The sequence below is a fragment of the Coregonus clupeaformis genome, chromosome 3 (assembly GCF_020615455.1).
Source record: "Coregonus clupeaformis isolate EN_2021a chromosome 3, ASM2061545v1, whole genome shotgun sequence".
Classification (NCBI taxonomy): Eukaryota; Metazoa; Chordata; class Actinopteri; order Salmoniformes; family Salmonidae; genus Coregonus; species Coregonus clupeaformis.
In genome coordinates, this window is record NC_059194.1 from 25,671,843 (window position 1) to 25,690,524 (window position 18,682).

The 18,682-nt window shown below is 39.7% G+C and overlaps 2 protein-coding genes across 2 annotated transcripts in view; both read right to left on the bottom strand.

The window, feature by feature from the left end:
* LOC121542938 (vascular endothelial growth factor receptor kdr-like) overlaps nt 1-1,816 on the bottom strand; it is a 60,636-nt gene extending 58,820 nt beyond the window's left edge. Inside the window, exon 1 of the mRNA XM_041852577.1 lies at nt 1,244-1,816. Coding sequence (XP_041708511.1) covers nt 1,244-1,304 — 61 coding nt within the window. The 5' untranslated portion in view covers nt 1,305-1,816. The remainder of the gene's footprint in view (nt 1-1,243) is intronic.
* A 7,774-nt stretch (nt 1,817-9,590) lies between these two features.
* LOC121538296 lies at nt 9,591-17,701 on the bottom strand. Its single transcript, XM_045206570.1, has 17 exons — nt 17,235-17,701; nt 16,774-16,817; nt 16,456-16,533; nt 16,245-16,310; nt 16,046-16,132; nt 13,102-13,179; nt 12,899-12,985; nt 12,719-12,817; nt 12,480-12,584; nt 12,129-12,227; nt 11,959-12,006; nt 11,786-11,836; nt 11,118-11,176; nt 10,638-10,707; nt 10,461-10,550; nt 9,915-10,017; nt 9,591-9,601 (listed from the first exon to the last, which is right to left on the bottom strand). The coding sequence occupies exons 1-17, from the start codon at nt 17,473-17,475 to the stop codon at nt 9,591-9,593; spliced, it is 1,416 nt and encodes a 471-aa protein (XP_045062505.1). The 5' UTR covers nt 17,476-17,701.
* Between the last annotated feature and the right edge of the window lie 981 nt (nt 17,702-18,682).

Genomic DNA, 18,682 nt, shown 5'->3' on the forward strand with positions numbered 1-18,682 from the left:
GATGTGATGTATATTTCGACACGGGGAGGAAGACATATATCTGTGTAGCACACTGGGCAAGACACAATCTAGAGAAACATCCACCTTATCTGCTCCATTTTGTTTACGTGGTGAGGCATCAAGATCCTGGGGATGCCAAGTGATAACAATGTGGCTTGCTTTGTGAAACACACATTCTATTCTCAAGATGTTGAACAACCTTTCACTCAGGAGATCCACATGATAACAATGCTAGAATAAATATTTTCACCATAACTGAAACACTGGTTCTTTTTTCAAATAGATTTTTACTTCCTCCAGGAGCCGAGTTTACTGTAATAATAATAATATAATAATATGCCATTTAGCAGACGCTTTTATCCAAAGCGACTTACAGTCATGCGTGCATACATTTTTTTTGTGTATGGGTGGTCCCGGGGATCGAACCCACTACCTTGGCGTTACAAACGCTGTGCTCTACCAGCTGAGCTACAGAGGACCACTGTAACACATCAGACATAATTTCACCAATATCCAATAGATTTTATACAAAAACTACCAATCTAAATGAACTCATTTGAGATTAACTGAGAACAGTCAACTAAATGAGGTAATAGGTGATAAGGTATAGGTGATAATAAACTCATAGATATAGGTAATAAACTCACCAAGCTAAAACACCACAGTACCATATACTCAATTAGGCTAAATCCTCACATCAATGGAAAGTGACTACATCTACTGGTGACAAGATGAACTGCAATGTCCATCCCTGTATGGATTCCTAATTGCCAGAACCTCAGCCGTGGATGTTTTAATTAACTTGAATTACCATATTAACTACATTTCAACGACATGGAATTTAAATTCCAAGAAAGAACAGGGGCATTCAACTTCAGCAACAAGTGATATTTTAACTTAGTTGGATTGTGTGGTATTGTCATGATTTAAACAGGATTATTCTTGATCCTTGAACATGATCACCTCATAAACCTATGTCGTAAAACGTGCCCAGTTCAAAACAAACTTAGTTCATCTCTTCAAACTCTTGAATATAAAAATACAATCTGCTTATTAATAGGCTGCATACCAGCATAATTACAGACTAAATGTGAATATCAATCTTCAGTTATTCATACTGGACAGGCAAATAAATCACCAAATGTGGGGGCATTAAGTAACAAATTATACTGCGGTCCAACTCGGATAACCAAATAATATGTTTGGATAAACCATCTCTGGATAAATATGGAATAATTCTTACCGGTTATATACGTGATCAAATGAAAGAGGATTGACAGTTTCGCGCAGTCGAGCCGGGCCATTCTGTCGACCACAGATGATAGGCCTACCCCAATAAAATCAATCCCAAGGAAGAGCCAAAAGTGTTGGCGGAGAATGAAAAGGGAGAAAGTTCTCAGGTAGGGCTAATAGTCCAAAAGTGATATGACAAATTCCTTTCCGTTTTAAATCCCCAAAATCCTTAGATCTAAATCTAAGAAACTCAGCAGTTGTCCTTGTATCCCATAGATAGTTTTGCAGGACAGCTCCCCTGCGCAGTTAGCAGTTCTGGCTCCAATAAGACTATTTGCAATTGAAGAGACAGTCCCCGAGGGCAGGTGCGACCCGTGCGACCGTATCCCTCCCTCCTTGGAACTGAATGGAATGAATTTTATCAAGCGTTGCCACTAAGTGCCTGATTCCTAAAATATGTTCTACACGATAACAAAAGGCTCACATTTTTAAATAAACATAGCAGAGAAAAATCAACCATGCATCCTCTGAACAACGGTAGTGCAGACTAATTAATGCACAACTGTCTGAAAGAATTTCTAAATCCCGCCCCCGTACTCAGCACTGCTTGCAGTGCGTGGCCATTTGAGTCTTTATAGTGAAAAACAAAGGAAGTACGCAACGTCACTTGTTCAGGACAAACTGCTGTGACAGTGTTCAGTTCTAGAATCACTTTCTGCATTTTCATTTCACTAACATGACATGTAAATAGCCTATATTATACATCATATTTCTTGATGACGGTATTGGCACCATCCTCTTTGCTACATCATCAAACAGTTATTTCACTTAAGGTTTTGAATGACTTGAAAACCCGTTCAAAGACTTCACTGGCAGGAAATTAAAGATGTTAAATGAACCAGTCAGACATCATTTACAGATGCATTTAGTGCAACATCAACATTATATTACATTTCAATTCTTGAATTCACTGTTTCACAATTCACCAACTTGCACTGCCCTTCATTGCCCAATACAAGTCACAACATTGCATGAAGAGAATGTAAAACAGCTTACTTGACCTTGATCAATTAAAAATAGTAAACCTAGTATCTAAAAGTAGAGGGGCAACCAGCATGTCAGAAGTGGGAGTTTTCAAAGGGGGAAAAAAAGCAAACAATCATTGTCATATCTGATACAAGATATCTGTTCGAATTCTTAGAATAAATATTTATTGGATTTATTTTTAACTTTGGAAACAGGATATGCAGCTTTTTATATCAAACGTAAATAATCCTCTGTGCGTGGCGTGAGTCCACTGTTCCCAAGCAGCACCCCATCGTGTGTGGATGTGCAGCAGACTGGTTTCCTCCATCACTGCAACAAACGGTATTGGCAGCTCTCTGTGGCAGGTACTGTAAATAAGAACATCCTGCCTCACCTTTCCGCCCATCACAACTCAAGACCTGCATGACCTACCATTCTGAGGAGTTGAGCAGCAGCACAGTACCGCAGATCCAAACTGGGCTGCATGTGTTCCCTAATGGCCCCTGAACAACTGATAGGTGAGGCCCACTACTCACTCTGCGGTCTGTGAAGAACACCATTCTTCCACATCATTCTTCTTGAGAACATTGGAAATAATTGATAAAGCTTGACTTGTAGTGGGAGTTATGCCATTTTCTGTGCAAGTATGTGCGATTCATTCTACACATCATACACCATGATGATTTCACTAGATAGGAGGAATTCATCATAAACGTGACACTATTATAAACGTCAAAACCTTCACCAGATTATTGAAGGTGAATAATATGCCCAGAAATGCATGATCAATCACTTTTACTGACACACATGAAGTCAATCATTCAACAAGAATTGATAAGATGAATACCCTAGCCTGAAGTAAGTTTTATGTTTACTTTTTAGTTTTTAAATGTGTCAATAAAAAACGGTTGAAAGAATAGCTGAGAAATCAACTCAGTGTAGAGTAGGCCCAAATAGAGACATCTCACTGACTATAGAGAATAGAGAGGGGCAAAGAGGGCAGGATATATACAGTTTGTATGTAACTGACTTCATAATATGATGAAACAATTGAATTTTATTATCACACCATTAACTTTTGTTCCTGAGCGCGAGACATCAGTTTGTGACTGGTCATGTGCCTTTCGTGTTCCACCTATCGTGTCTCCAGCTTATGTGTTCACTCATATGATAGAGTGAGTCTTCAGAGAGCGGGGCAGTGAGGGCACATTCCCCATGGACTGGGAGGGAAGCTAGATAAGACTCAGGCAGGAACAATTGCTGGAAGCGGAGAGCTGAAAGAGGTGTGGTTTTAAGATGTTTTACTTTTGAATCTGTTGTAGCCTATGAAACACAATAAGAGGGCCTGACCAGCTCTACACACGCAGCTTGCGGTCTTTCCTTTGACCCAACAATAAAGGCTTAGTAAAAGGAGTGGAAGCAGCAACAAAGACTTTCTTCATGGAGGCCCTGACCGCCGGTGACCAAATGACCATGATGGATATAGAATGTAAACGATACCCCCTATTCAAAAGGTCTCTCGCATACGATGGTACAGGAGGCTGGAAAATCTTCTGATGTATGCAGTGCACTACACTAATCAAATCAAATCAAATGTATTGGTCAAACACATGTTTAGCAGATGTTATTGCGAGTGTAGCGAAATGCTTGTGCTTCTAGTTCCGACAGTGCAGCAATATCTACCAAGAAATATTGAACAGTTCCACAACAAAATCCTAATACACACAAATCTAGGTAAAGGAATGGAATAAGAATATATAAATATATGGATGAGCAATGTCATTGTCAGAGTGGCATAGGCTAAGATGCAATAGATAGTATAGAATACAGCACGGTTCTTCAATTCCGGTCCTGGAGGGCCGAAACACTTCTGTTTTTTATTTCTACCTGGTAGTTAATTGCACTCACCTGGTGTCCCAGGTCTGAATTAGCCCCTGATTAGAAGGAGAGGATGAAAAACAGAGGTGTTTCGGCCCTCCAGGACTGGAATTGAAGAACCCTGGAATACAGTATATACATATGAGATGGGTAATGCAAGATATGTAAACATGATTGAAGTGGCATTATTAAAGTGACTAGTGTTCCATTTATTAAAGTGGCCAGTGATTTTCAAGTCTGTATGTAGGCAGCAGCCTCTCTGTGCTAGTGTTGGCTGTTTAACTGTCTGATGGCCTTGAGATAGAAGCTGTTTTTCAGTCTCTCGTTCCCAGCTTTGATGCACCTGTACTGACCTCGCCTTCTGGATGATAGCGGGGTGAACAGGCAGTGGCTCGGGTGGTAGTTGTCCTTGATTATCTTTTTGGCCTTCCTGTGACATCGGGTGCTGTAGGTGTCCTGGAGGGCAGGTAGTTTGCCACCGGTGATGCGTTGTGCTAACCGCACCACCCTCTGGAGAGCTCTGTGGTTATGTCCTGGTCCTGGGGTTACGTTCAGTTTGTTTTGATTGATATTTACAAAGCATCATCCAACAATCATCCCTTGATTAATATGTAACTTTTACCTGTTGTAGCCTTGACCGGGATTAGGCTTAATCGGGAATTGCATTTTATATAAGGTATGTCAAGACTATTACATGAAAATTAATTGATAAAAAAGGTTGTTGTTTTTTGTTTATTATCCTCATTACATCTTTATTAGCCTACATAGGCCTCTCAATAGACTGTAATATGGATCAGAGTATAGACAGGCTACGTTGATGACTAGGCTATTTATTCATTGCTCCAGCATCAGACACCATCTTGTGGTTGTAAAATAGAATTGCACCAAAAGTTTTCAATGGAAAGTGGATTTTATTTTTGAGCTCTAAAACGTTTACATTTTATTTCATTTACAAAATAGTTGAGTAAAAAATAAACACAATTTCTAGAAAAAGTTAATTAGGCCTACCTGACAATATGAGCTTCAATCAAAACGATAAGCTAGAGATGTGGCCTCCCGATCTCGGTTGCTAACGTGAGTAGAACCTTTAAGCGTTTTAACCCTTGTCTATTTATGACATTAATGTACGCCAATTATGCACTTTCATCTACAAATACTCATGCCTCCCAGACTGTTTACATAAACCCTTCAATTGATTATTTCAGGTTAATTCTGAAATCCATCTATATAACACAAGACACTGCGATAACTTTCACCCTCCCCACATAGTCAATTCTCCATCAGTTATAGAGGTACCATACTCTGGAATTCTTATCTTCATATTGCCAAAACCTCATCATCCCTCAATAAATTCAAGTGAAGACTGGGGGTCAGCCTGATAAACCAAACTACCCAATAATCCCCTCCAGGTAGCCTAACTCTCTCTCTCTCTCACACACACACACACACACACACACACACACACACACACACACACTCACACACAAACACACACACACAGACAGACAAGCGTGCACACACACACATAATCAAACATGTTTGTTCTTGTATACTGAGTATGTCATGTACAATTATATAATTCATATTCTTTGTTTAACTTAACTATTTTTTTTGGTACTTATATTTGTGGTGTGGTTTTCATATAAGGCTTCCAACCTGACCTGCACGCCATTTTTATCTGTACTGTTTTGACTTTCACTTATTTACTTCGGTGCAAATAAATAAAACCTCAAATCTCCACCTTGCCCAACACCCTAGACCCACTAAAATGTGCATACCGACTTCGAAAAGCAGACTTCGAAAAGGCATTTGATAAAGTACAACTGGGGTTTATATATAAATGCCTGGAGCATTTCAATTTTGGAGAATCTCTTATAAAATGGGTCAAAATCATGTATAGTAACCCTAGGTGTAAAATAGTAAATAATGGCTATTTCTCAGAAAGTTTTAAACTGTCAAGAGGAGTGAAACAGGGTTGTCTACTATCGGCATATCTATTTATTGTGGCCATCGAGATGTTAGCTATTAAAATCAGATCCAACAATAATATCAGGGGATTAGAAATCCAGGGCTTAAAAACAAAGGTGTCATTGTACGCTGATGATTCACGTTTTCTTTTAAATCCACAACTAGAATCCCTCCACAGCCTCATAGAGGATCTAGATACATTTTCTAACCTCTCTGGATTACAACCAAATTATGACAAATGTACTATATTATGTATTGGATCACTAAAAAATAAAAATTTTACATTACCATATAGTTTACCAATAAAATGGTCTGATGGTGATGTGGATATACTCGGAATACATATCCCAAAGGAAATAAATGATCTCACTTCAATACATTTTAATAGAAAGTTAGCAAAAATAGATAAGATCTTGCTACCATGGAAAGGTAAATACCTGTCAATTTGTGGAAAAATCACTCTGATTAACTCTTTAGTATTATCCCAGTTTACCTATTTGCTTATGGTCTTGCCTACGCCTAGCGAACAGTTTTTTAAATTATATGAGAAAAAAATATTCAATTTTATTTGGAACGGCAAGCCAGACAAAATTAAACGGGCCTATTTATATAATGAATATGAATTCGGAGGACAGAAATTATTAAATATTAAAGCATTAGACCTATCACTAAAAGCTTCAGTCATACAAAAGTTATACTTAAATCCGAACTGGTTCTCTAGTAAGATTGTCTCACCCAATGTTCAAGAATGGCCCTTTTCCCTTTATTCAGATTACAACTACTCACTTTCAGTTATTTGAAAAGGAAATAATCTCCCAAATATCACTATTTCTAAAACAAGCCATAGAAAGTTGGTTACAATTTCAATTTAATCCTCCAGAAACGACAGAACAAATAATGCAACAAATATTGTGGTTAAACTCAAATATACTAATTGACAAAAACCCTTCTTTTTTTTGACAAAATGTTTAAAAAAGGTATAATCTTCGTAAATGATATCATCGGTAGGACTGATGGAGTTATGTCGCACATGCAGCTAACAAAAACATATGGAAATGTCTGCTCTACCCAAAATTACAACCAAATAATTGCAGCCTTACAGCAAAAATGGAATAGGAAAGTGGAAGGGGGAGAAAGTAAGGAACTTGTCTGCCGGCCTTGCATTAAAGATCATAATTGGTTAAGGAAAACTGTGATAAATAAAAAAGTATATCAGTTTCATTTAAGGACCAAAGGATTGACAGCAAAAATGTTTATTTTCAATTCACAATCTGTAGAAACAATGAGAATAGAAAGGTTCAGAACTTTTGTAAAACATCACAGTACAGTTGAAAAATATATGGCAAATAGAAATCCAATATGGATGGTGTTAAGAGATAGATGGGAGGTGTTGAATGGAGTTGAAGGATGGGACTAATAGCAACTAACAACAAATAATAACAAGATAACTAATAATGTAAGCATACTGTGTCCATAATAAGTATATAGGTTGTAGGTTGGGAGCTTTTGTGAAAGAGCACAGTTAGAAAGATATGGCATATAGAAGCAAACCGGATGGACATCATGAAAATGATCGGAGAGGTTGAGAGTAGAGGAAGTTCAGGAGAAAAAACAAACAAAATATAATTATTGTAAAATTGTCCATAAAATGTAGATAGTAGGTACAAGCTGGAAGTAGAGGCCTAAGCATTGTTGTTCACTAGTTTACTCCAAGTAGGGAAAGGGTGGTGGGGTTGGAAAGTAATAAAGGGGAATATATATATATATATTTTTTTAAAGGATATGTATGTGTATGTATGTGTGTATATATATATATATATGTGTATGTGTATGTGTATGTGTATGTGTATGTGTATGTATGTATGTATATGTATGTATATATGTATGTATATATGTATGTATATATATATGTGTATATATATATATATATATATATATATATATATATATATTAGGGGTGTAACGATTCGTTTTAACAACGATTCGATTTGTATCACGATTCGTGGTTGTCGATACGATTCAAGGACGATATTGGTTCATTTAGAACTATACGATCCGAAACGATTCAGTGACTTGAAATCGATTCAGTAACCTTTTAGCCAAAAATTCAACCAGTGTGACTGAAATAAATACCTGGATACTGGACAGTGCAGGTGAAGTTTCCTAGATTCCTGTTTCTTGTAAGGACCGCAATGGTGGCTTGATAATTTCTCGCTCGTCGGCTTCTCCTCTGTCATCCGCCATGCTATGCTTTGTTGTCTTGGCGCCTTTGCGTTGCTGCTGACGCGATGACGTCACGGATAGGCAGAGTGAATCGAGTAATGTTTAAAGCCTTTATCATTAAAAGTGCTAAGAAAAAACATCCATATAAAGTCTGACGTGCTTAAATCCAATGGGTTATTTCCTAGTATCGATACAATCGATTTATTACATTTTAAAACGATGTTAGATCGATATATGTTGTCCAAAAGGCCAACTCACGAGCACAGATCGATGTAGTTGGATCATAGGAATATAAATCGATACATCGATGTAGTAGATGGATCGTTACACCCCTAGTAAAAACACTCCAGTGCGCAAAACAGGGGCACTGGAAAATACAAGGCACACAGGGAATATTCCTGGCGATACAAAATACATGGAGCTCCACCGAGCTTCTCTCTCCTCCACAATAAACAATCACACACAAAGACAAGGGGGCAGAGGGAACACTTATACAGGTACTAATGAGGGGATATGAACCAGGTGTGTGTAATAAACAAGACAAAACAAATGGAATGATGAGATGAGGAGCGGCAGTGGCTAGAAGGCCGGTGACGACAAACGCCGAAGCCTGCCCGAACAAGGAGAGGGGCAGCCTCGGAGGAAGTCGTGACAGATACTGTATATTTTTGAAAGAATACTATATTTCCCTTGACAGAGTAATGCTGAATGTAAAAAATGGCTCAACTTACCCCACTCTCCCCTACACATGATGTAACATTTGTTTACAATTGACAGATAATGTTTAAATGCAAAATACTTTATTTTGTGATGGGGCCCTCAGCTCAGTTTGGGAACCTTAATCCAGGCTGGACAGCAGGAACTCAACCTGTATTTCTAGATTCCGCATCACCTCCCCCGAGAGCCTCTCTGGGCTTTCATAGATTGACTCATTGAGGTTGAAGATGGATTGTAGCCATGCCTTCATCTGGCCCTGTTGACAACAGACACATCATCAACTATTATTGAGAGAGAGAGAGAGAGAGAGAGAGAGAGAGAGAGAGAGAGAGAGAGAGAGAGAGAGAGAGAGAGAGAGAGAGAGAGAGAGAGAGAGAGAGAGAGAGAGAGAGAGAGAGAGAGAGAGAGAGAGAGAGAGAGAGAGAGAGAGAGAGAGAGAGACAAATGTACCTTAACGAGGAGGTAGAAGTTCTCAGCAGCCTCTGTCCAGGCTCCTCCAGGAGGGTCAATCCTCATTATGACTTGCAGGAGCAGATAAAGGGAAGCTACCAGGCTCCTGGAGAAGGAACAGGGGACATGAGTGAGTGTCTACAGATCTGATATGACAACAGTGTGTATAGCATAGATAAACAACAGGATGTTCCATTCTTAGGGCCACTTACAGATATAGGAAGAGATGTCTTTCCTTCTAGAAGGCTTAGTAGAACGAATTCATAAAAAACATCTGCGAAGTTGATGCGGTCGATCTGAAGTCAAACAAATAGGATAATTACATAATCTTCATTGACAAGCACTTTAGAAAGTCTCATTGAGTAGATGTTAGATGAGAAGACGGTGCCTGCAGCTAACGCTCAAGCTTGCATGTAGACCTACTCCTACGAGAGCCATCTCCTGCTCTAGTCGCTCCCTGTTTGCTGGCTCATTAATGAAGTTCACCAGTAGGTCGTAGGCCTGCTGAAACTGCCTCACATCCTCAAAACAAAACAATCATAAAATTCCTTAAAACTTAGATCATAAACTCAAAGATTCAGGTCTGTAATTCAAAGGGCCTCCGATTGTTTGGCTAGTATGACGTTGAAACTTTTCAACTAAACCCTATGAATCACTGTTGCCTAAAGGTAACCCACTGTGCAAGAACTGGTTGAATCAATGTTGTATCAATAAAAAATGTCAATGTGATGATGTTGAATCAAAGTGGGAAACTGATTGGATTTGAAAGAAGTCATCAACGTAAGGGAATTTCGTCTTTTAACCTAAATCCAATTACGTTAATTTTGGGGGATTTCACATTGAATTCACATTAGTTGACAACTCAACCAAATGTAAATCAAAACGAGACGTTGAAATGACATCTGTGCCCAGTGGGAACTATATATCTGGTCTGATGAACGTTGCACAATTATGTAATTGGTTACCTGCTGGTTGAGCTCGGATAATCCACTCAACACCATCCTCCCAGCATGGGTGAGGTAATTGAGGGAGGTACTGTCTGAGGATGTCAGAGCCTGTGAGAACAAGACAGTACATTTACAAATAGTCCAGAAATGTTCATGAAGTGAAATACAAAAGGTGCTAAATTCACATTTTCTCACCTCCATAGCACGTCTGATAGCGGCCAGCCTCAGAGAGAAGTTGGTTGTCCCTTGGTTTTCAAAGTAACGCCTGTAAATAGAAATGTTCAATAACAAATGTTCAACCTAAGAAGCTAAAACATCAGTGCCATGAAATTAAGAAATAATTTTATGTTAGCCTATATTATAACTGCAGGATTCAGAAAGACCATACCAATGTAGGATCTTAATTTGATCACTCTTTTGTTGCTGAGAATTTTCCTGCACGGCAGGAAATGCAAACTTGTAGCGTATTTGGAATTTTCAAGTTTGTAATTTCCACTTTGAAATTTTAGACTCGATTTGCCCTAACGAAAAATGTATCCTGTTGCTGCAGGATTATTTTCCTGCTGTAGCAAACTGTCTCAAATTAAGATCCTACATCTGTATAACTACAATATTGGGCAGATTATTTCAAAGCAAAGGTTTTTACTATAGATGAACACATGAAAGCGAACCCACCGCAACTGGGGCACATCTGCAGCATTATTTTGCTCCTCCACAAACTCCTCCTCAAACTCCTAAAACAGACATCACATTAACTTAAACTCTACTAAACTGCATTTCACCTGCAACATCAACTGAAGCAGACAAAACATTCAGTGACATCATAACAATACTTTCATCTTGACCTAACAACTTGACCCTTGACAGACAACACAAACCTATCGATACCAAAACAATGACACACACCTGTACACACAAGTACAAATGAAATAAGAATTATTGACTGTAGAAAGAGTTTTACCTGAGAAGTGCTGTCAGGGGTCTGGTCCTGGTCCTGGGTGGAGTGGTAAGGTGGAGGGGGACTGGGAGGGGAATCGGAAGGGAAAGGGGGAGGCGGAGAATTCTGGGGGAACTGGTGAGAGGAGCCAGAGGACGGCTCATGAGGGGTGGTGATGATGTCAGAGGTGGAGAACTGATATGCCATCATCTCATCCCCCTCTCCTGGTACCCCTCCACTGTGGTGGAGATATCCACCTGCTGTTTAACACACAACATGTGACACTGTCAGCCCAACACTGAAAACCACCATATTGAAAACCCCCTCAACCAAACACTGAAATAAATCATAACACAGAGAAACAACGGGGTGTACCTGGGCATCCTCATAATAGGTGAACTCAGACCTCCCTCTTGACAAGGCCGGACATGAGTCCATGGATCCTTCTACCAAGGAACTAAAAATGAGGCAAGAGATTAGAACGTGTAATTTCATTTTCTGTCAACATGTATTTATTCAAATAGGTAAATGGACATTTGCCACTTTACATTTTTTCTGTGAAAAATTGCCTGACTGTACCTTAATACCAATCAGCTTCTTGTTGGTGAGGACCACCTGGACGAGACCCTTTAAAAGAGACAGAGAAACATTACATTTCATCCAGGAAATATAAGTAGACCTATAACATGTGCGTCATTTGACACAAATCAGGTGCATTTGAGACGAAAGACCAGTTGAGAATCTCTCACCCATGGGTCCAGGATTTTTTCCTGGATGACTCTGCTCCACCACAGCTGCTTCTCCACTCCCCTCACAATGCACAGGTGATGCATGTCCTCTTCATTTTGCTATAAAGAAAAAAACTCCTTCAGTCTCCAGACCTCTCTCTATATGTTAGCTGTAGATGTCTATAACATTTGGCAGGCGATTTCAGTTCTGAGTATAATCCCTGGCAGTGATATAGAGCCCACATGATGTTCGATTCGACAAGTTTCCCCTAGGTTTCAATTAGGGACAGACATACAAAAGAAAACCCAGAGACAATTGGGAGTTCAAATACACAGGTGTGTTCATAAATGTTAAGAATATGTCTGAAGTACCTGCACTCGTCCATAATGGATATTCCAGTAATGGAAATGAAACGAACCCCAGTTCCCAACCAGCTGCAACTTCTCATAGGGAAAACCAGAGTCTTCCCTATTTGGCTGAAAAACAAAGACATCCCCTAATTATAGAGATTGCTCTGTGATTAATAAGACACACAATTGTGGAGATAGAGGACATGGTAATGTGTACTATTACTAATCAGCTATGACTGTCTAATAATGTGATTGACTACCTGTGAATGGCTATCTGAAGGTGCTGACAGTTCGTCAAGCACTAGCCTCCCAGCTTCAGTGAGGTGAATGGTAGGCTCCTCAATAACCAATTTGGAAGTCTGTGAAAAAAAAGGGAACAGGGTAAAGTAAATTCTCCCTATAACATCAGATGAGCTTTGGTTAATAATGTGTTTGGTTACCTGTGTGTTTAACACTGCAAGCTCTGTTACCAGCATTCTCCCAGCACGAGTGAGGTAGTAGACTGGTTTGGCCTTGGAGAAGACAGGCTATGAAGACAAGGGAATATGTTTTTTCATTATGTGGTTTTATAGAAAACTAGTGACTTGATGTTAATCTTTAATATCCTCTAAAGACCAGAGAGTATCAGAATGGATAGACTCACAAAGATAGGAACACACAAGGGTCCAGACCAAGGGATTAAAGCCAGACAGGACCGGTGCCCAACCTCCTCATCCACATACTAAGGAACAAGACAGGATTAAATTAAGAGTCAGTTTGAATGATAGACAGGTAGCCTATAGGACTGACAGACTGGAATAGGGAGGATCGCAAGAGGAGGCCACTGCATGATAGATTCTAAGACAATTGGCAGTTGAAATACACATGTCTGTGTTCAAAGGTTAAGGAAACATCTGAGGTACCTGCCTATGAATGGTTACCTGTTCATTTTGAGAGGACAGTTCCTCCCATACCATCCTCCTAGCAGGAGTGAAACTGATGATAATGGGCTGCTCCATTGTGAAAATCTGAGAAAATGAGGGAACAGCTTTAAAGATATCAAAGTATTCTACTAGTGGATACTGAAGGTAATTATCCCTATTAGATCAGATGAGTAATGGTTAATAATCTGAATGGTTACCTGTGTGTTTAACATTGCCATCTCTCTCACCAGCATCCTCCCAGCGTGGGTAAGATAATAAATTGGCTGCAGTTTGACAGGCTATAAAAAAGGGAATATGTTTACAGAAATGTATTTCCAGAAGTTTCTTTTAGAAAAAGTTATGTTTATGTTTAAGCCCCCTAAAGACCAGAGAGTATCAGAATGGATGGACTTACAGCGTTTGAAACCCACAGAGGTCCAGACCAAGGGATTAAAGCCAGACAGGGCTGCTGCCGAACCTCCTCATCAACGTACTAAGGAACAAGACAGGATCAATTTAAGAGTCAGTTTGAATGATAGACTGGTACTGTATAGGAGTAAAATATTGGCATAGGGAAGATTGCAAGAGGAGGCCACTGCAATGATAATAGTTGAAATACACAGGTCTGATATAAATGTTAAGAACATGTCTGAAGTACCTGCAGATGAATGGCTACCTCTTCAAGCTGAGAGGACAGTTCATCCAATACCATCATGCCAGCATGAGAGATGAAAATGTGCTGCTCAATCTTGCAAATCTGTAAGAAAATGAGGGAACAGTTTTAAGGGCATCAAAGTATCCCACTACCATAGTAGATACTGAAGGTAATCCTGCCAATTAGATAAAATGAGCTTTGTCCAATAATCTGCATGGTTACCTGTGTGTTTAACACTGCCAGCTCTCTCACCAGCATCCGTCCAGCATGGGTAAGGTAATAAGTTGGCTGCAATGTTACAGACTATTACAAAAATAGGGAATATGTTTACAGAAATGTATTTTCATATTGTTCTACAGAAAGCATCATGTTTATGTTTAAGTTACATAAACCAGTCTAAAGACCAAAGAGTATCAGAATGGATGGACTTACAGAGCTGGGAACCCACAGAGGACCAGACCAAGGGATTAAAGCCAGACAGGTCCGCTGCCCAACCTCCTCATCCACATACTAAGGAACAAGACAGGATCAAATTAAAAGTCAGTTTGAATGATAGACAGGTAGCCTATAGGTCTGACAGACTGCTATAGGGAGGATCACAAGAGGAGGCTACTGCATGATAGATTCTGAGACACTACACAGGTCTGTGTTGAAAGGTTAAAGAAACATCTGAGGTCCCTGCCTATGAATGGTTACCTGTTCATTTTGAGAGGACAGTTCCTCCCATACCATCCTCCTAGCAGGAGTGAAACTGATGATAATGGGCTGCTCCATTGTGAAAATCTGAGAAAATGAGGGAACAGCTTTAAAGATATCAAAGTATTCTACTAGTGGATACTGAAGGTAATTATCCCTATTAGATCAGATAAGTAATGGTTAATAATCTGAATGGTTACCTGTGTGTTTAACATTGCCATCTCTCTCACCAGCATCCTCCCAGCGTGGGTAAGATAATAAATTGGCTGCAGTTTGACAGGCTATAAAAAAAGGGAATATGTTTACAGAAATGTATTTCCAGAAGTTTCTTTTAGAAAAAGTTATGTTTATGTTTAAGCCCCCTAAAGACCAGAGAGTATCAGAATGGATGGACTTACAGCGTTTGAAACCCACAGAGGTCCAGACCAAGGGATTAAAGCCAGACAGGGCTGCTGCCGAACCTCCTCATCAACGTACTAAGGAACAAGACAGGATCAATTTAAGAGTCAGTTTGAATGATAGACTGGTACTGTATAGGAGTAAAATATTGGCATAGGGAAGATTGCAAGAGGAGGCCACTGCAATGATAATAGTTGAAATACACAGGTCTGATATAAATGTTAAGAACATGTCTGAAGTACCTGCAGATGAATGGCTACCTCTTCAAGCTGAGAGGACAGTTCATCCAATACCATCATGCCAGCACGAGAGATGAAAATGTGCTGCTCAATCTTGCAAATCTGTAAGAAAATGAGGGAACAGTTTTAAGGGCATCAAAGTATCCCACTACCATAGTAGATACTGAAGGTAATCCTGCCAATTAGATAAAATGAGCTTTGTCCAATAATCTGCATGGTTACCTGTGTGTTTAACACTGCCAGCTCTCTCACCAGCATCCGTCCAGCATGGGTAAGGTAATAAGTTGGCTGCAGTGTTACAGACTATTACAAAAATAGGGAATATGTTTACAGAAATGTATTTTCATATTGTTCTACAGAAAGCATCATGTTTATGTTTAAGTTACATAAACCAGTCTAAAGACCAAAGAGTATCAGAATGGATGGACTTACAGAGCTGGGAACCCACAGAGGACCAGACCAAGGGATTAAAGCCAGACAGGTCCGCTGCCCAACCTCCTCATCCACATACTAAGGAACAAGACAGGATCAAATTAAAAGTCAGTTTGAATGATAGACAGGTAGCCTATAGGTCTGACAGACTGCTATAGGGAGGATCACAAGAGGAGGCTACTGCATGATAGATTCTGAGACACTACACAGGTCTGTGTTGAAAGGTTAAGGAAACATCTGAGGTACCTGCATATGAATGGCTACCTGTTCATTTTGAGAGGACAGTTCATTCCATACCATCCTCCTAGCAGGAGTGAAACAGATGGAAATGGGCTGCTCCACTGTGAATATCTGTGAGAAAATGAGGGAACGAACATCAAAGTATTTCACTACCGTAGTGGATACTGAAGGTAATCCTGCCTATTAGATCAGATGAGCTTTGTCCAATAATCTGCATGGTTACCTGCGTGTTTAACACTGCCAGCTCTCTCACCAGCATCCTCCCAGCATGGGTAAGGTAATATGTTGGCTGCAGTTATAAAAAATAGGGAATATGTTTACAGAAATGTATTTCCATATTGTTCTTCAGAAAACGTCATGTTTATGTTTAAAGTACATAAACCAGTTTTAAGACCAGAGAGAAGACCAAAGAGTATCAGAATGGATGGACTTACAGAGCTGGGAACCCACAGAGGTCCAGACCAAGGGATTAAAGCCAGACAGGGCCGGTGCCCAACCTCCTCAACCACATACTAAGGAAGAAAATCAGGATCAATTTATGAGTCAGTAAAATGACAGTTTGAATGACAGATTGTTATTGAACCAATCCTGCTAATGAAGCAGTATTGTTATAGCCTGGGTGCCAGTCTGTTTCAGCTCTCTGTCCACTCCTTATGGGATTGTGATGCCAATATCATATTGCCACGATGGGAATTGGCAAGAGAGCAGAAAGACTGGCACCCAAGCTATTGATAGGCCTGCAGCATTCTTACCTGAACAAGGACTGGGTCCTCCTGGTCCAGGGTGGGCTCATTATCTTTATGAAAAACAATAAAGGATTGTTTTCTCTAAGTTTAAGAAATACTAGCTACAAGACACCAGACATCTGTCCATGTAGTTAGGCTGATCATATATTTACTTGTGTTTTATATTGTATGACATCAAATGTATTTATGTGTCTGCATAATGTACCAACATGTTCAATTAAACCTAAAGCAAAGGTTTGGTTTCAAAGGAGCAAGTTTGTTTGTTGTTGTTAATCTAGGGCTACACTGTAAAAAATGTCATCACCATGATTGCTACCTAAATGACACCCTATTCCCTATTTAGTGCACTACTTTTGACCAGCGCCTTTTAACCATAGAACTATGGGTCCTGGTCAAAATAAGAAATAGGGTATTGGGTGGCATTTGGGACTATTACTATTTAGACATTGTCAAATATGTAAACTTACCCTCCTCAACCGTGACAACACGGTCCACGCTCTCCACGGTGGCCAGTGCATCCTCACCGATACCGTAATATTTGCTATAAAAGTAGACTGCCGAACCGGACGCAAACAACAGGCCAGCTGCACTCAGAAGCGGCCTCTCGCGGAGGAATCTCAGCGGGGTCGCTGTCAACAAACGACTGAACATAGACCTACTCATTATCGCTCTACATACTGCAGTGATTTTGACTGAGTTCAAAACCATCTGACAATTCTTTCTTAGAATTACAGGGTTTTATAGGGACCATTAATACGTCAAATTCTTCCATAAGTCATGGTTGGCTATGTCACAATGGGACAAACATGTTTATCAAACTGATTAAAAAACACTCAACAGTGACATCAATTAAATTGAATTTTGAGCATGATTTGGGAGTTTATACAATTGTAAACTATGAAACCATTGTTTAGAGAACAGTAGGAGTATAACCATTTAGAAAATAATGTATCTATGGCTCTGAGTAGGAGTAGAAGGGACAGCGTCACAATGCGCTCGCCATGGTTCTGAAAAAGGACGTTGCTGCGTTCATCAGCTCTGTGATGTTCTAGGCGGAGACACTCACTGAACCACTCACTTTCACGTTCAAGGTGTCAAAGCGTTCAACCAACATGCATTGGACTAAAACATCATTCAAATAGTTACTAAAAAGCCTACAGAAAATGGCAGACAATAGAAATCGAATGCGTATGTTACGGCTGGTTAGTGTTTTAATTACGAAGGACTCCCACAAATCTATTGTCTCTCTAAAAAACTGTAGGCTGCATATTGGTGGTCAAAGTGGTCGAAACGGTGTAGTGATCCTCGCTAATACAGTGAGCCACATTACAATTCTGACCAAGTGGGTTAAATCTGTTGGAGCGATGCGTAGGGTGTGTGCCTTTCACGCATGTAACCTGGGTTCGCTTCCCCGCCCCTTGTTTGCTACAATATTTTAGGAAAGGGACATCTTCATGACCAACAATCTTACTCTAAAAACGTTTGTGAAAAAAGTTTGGTCAGTCTGTGAAAGTTAGAAAAGGTTGGTTAGTCTGTGAAAGTTAGAAACTTCCAGCAGGAATTGACAGTCATCAGTCAAGGTGGTTGGATTATATAGCTACAGTGGTGCTATGGTTCCAAAAGTGCTGGTGATAAAATTAACATTACTGGCATACACATTTCAAAACAAAAGCCTATGATCAGGTATGGAGTTTTGGAAATGTTGTTAAACCCAACAGTCTATACTCTATAGCACAAAGTGTGATGTCCCCAATGATAAAATTGCATGTTACTCTAATTGTGAGATGTGTTACAGTTTACAATAGGCTACTTGGGTCTACTATACCTTCATCCTTTATTAAAGCATTCGGTTGCTAGCATTATCTCCACAAGCAAGGGTATCCTGGGGAAAGACAAATCTTCTCCTCCCAGTAGA

What these genes read in the sequence shown, in the direction of transcription:
- LOC121538296 (XM_045206570.1), bottom strand. Translation starts at nt 17,475, where the DNA reads ATGGTTTTGAACTCAGTCAAAATCACTGCAGTATGTAGAGCGATAATG. An exon ending in TCCATTATGGACGAGTGCAG is followed by an intron (nt 12,228 to 12,479) that starts GTACTTCAGACA and finishes TTTTCTTTATAG; the next exon opens with CAAAATGAAGAGGACATGCA. An exon ending in CTATCAGACGTGCTATGGAG is followed by an intron (nt 10,551 to 10,637) that starts GTGAGAAAATGT and finishes TTGTTCTCACAG; the next exon opens with GCTCTGACATCCTCAGACAG.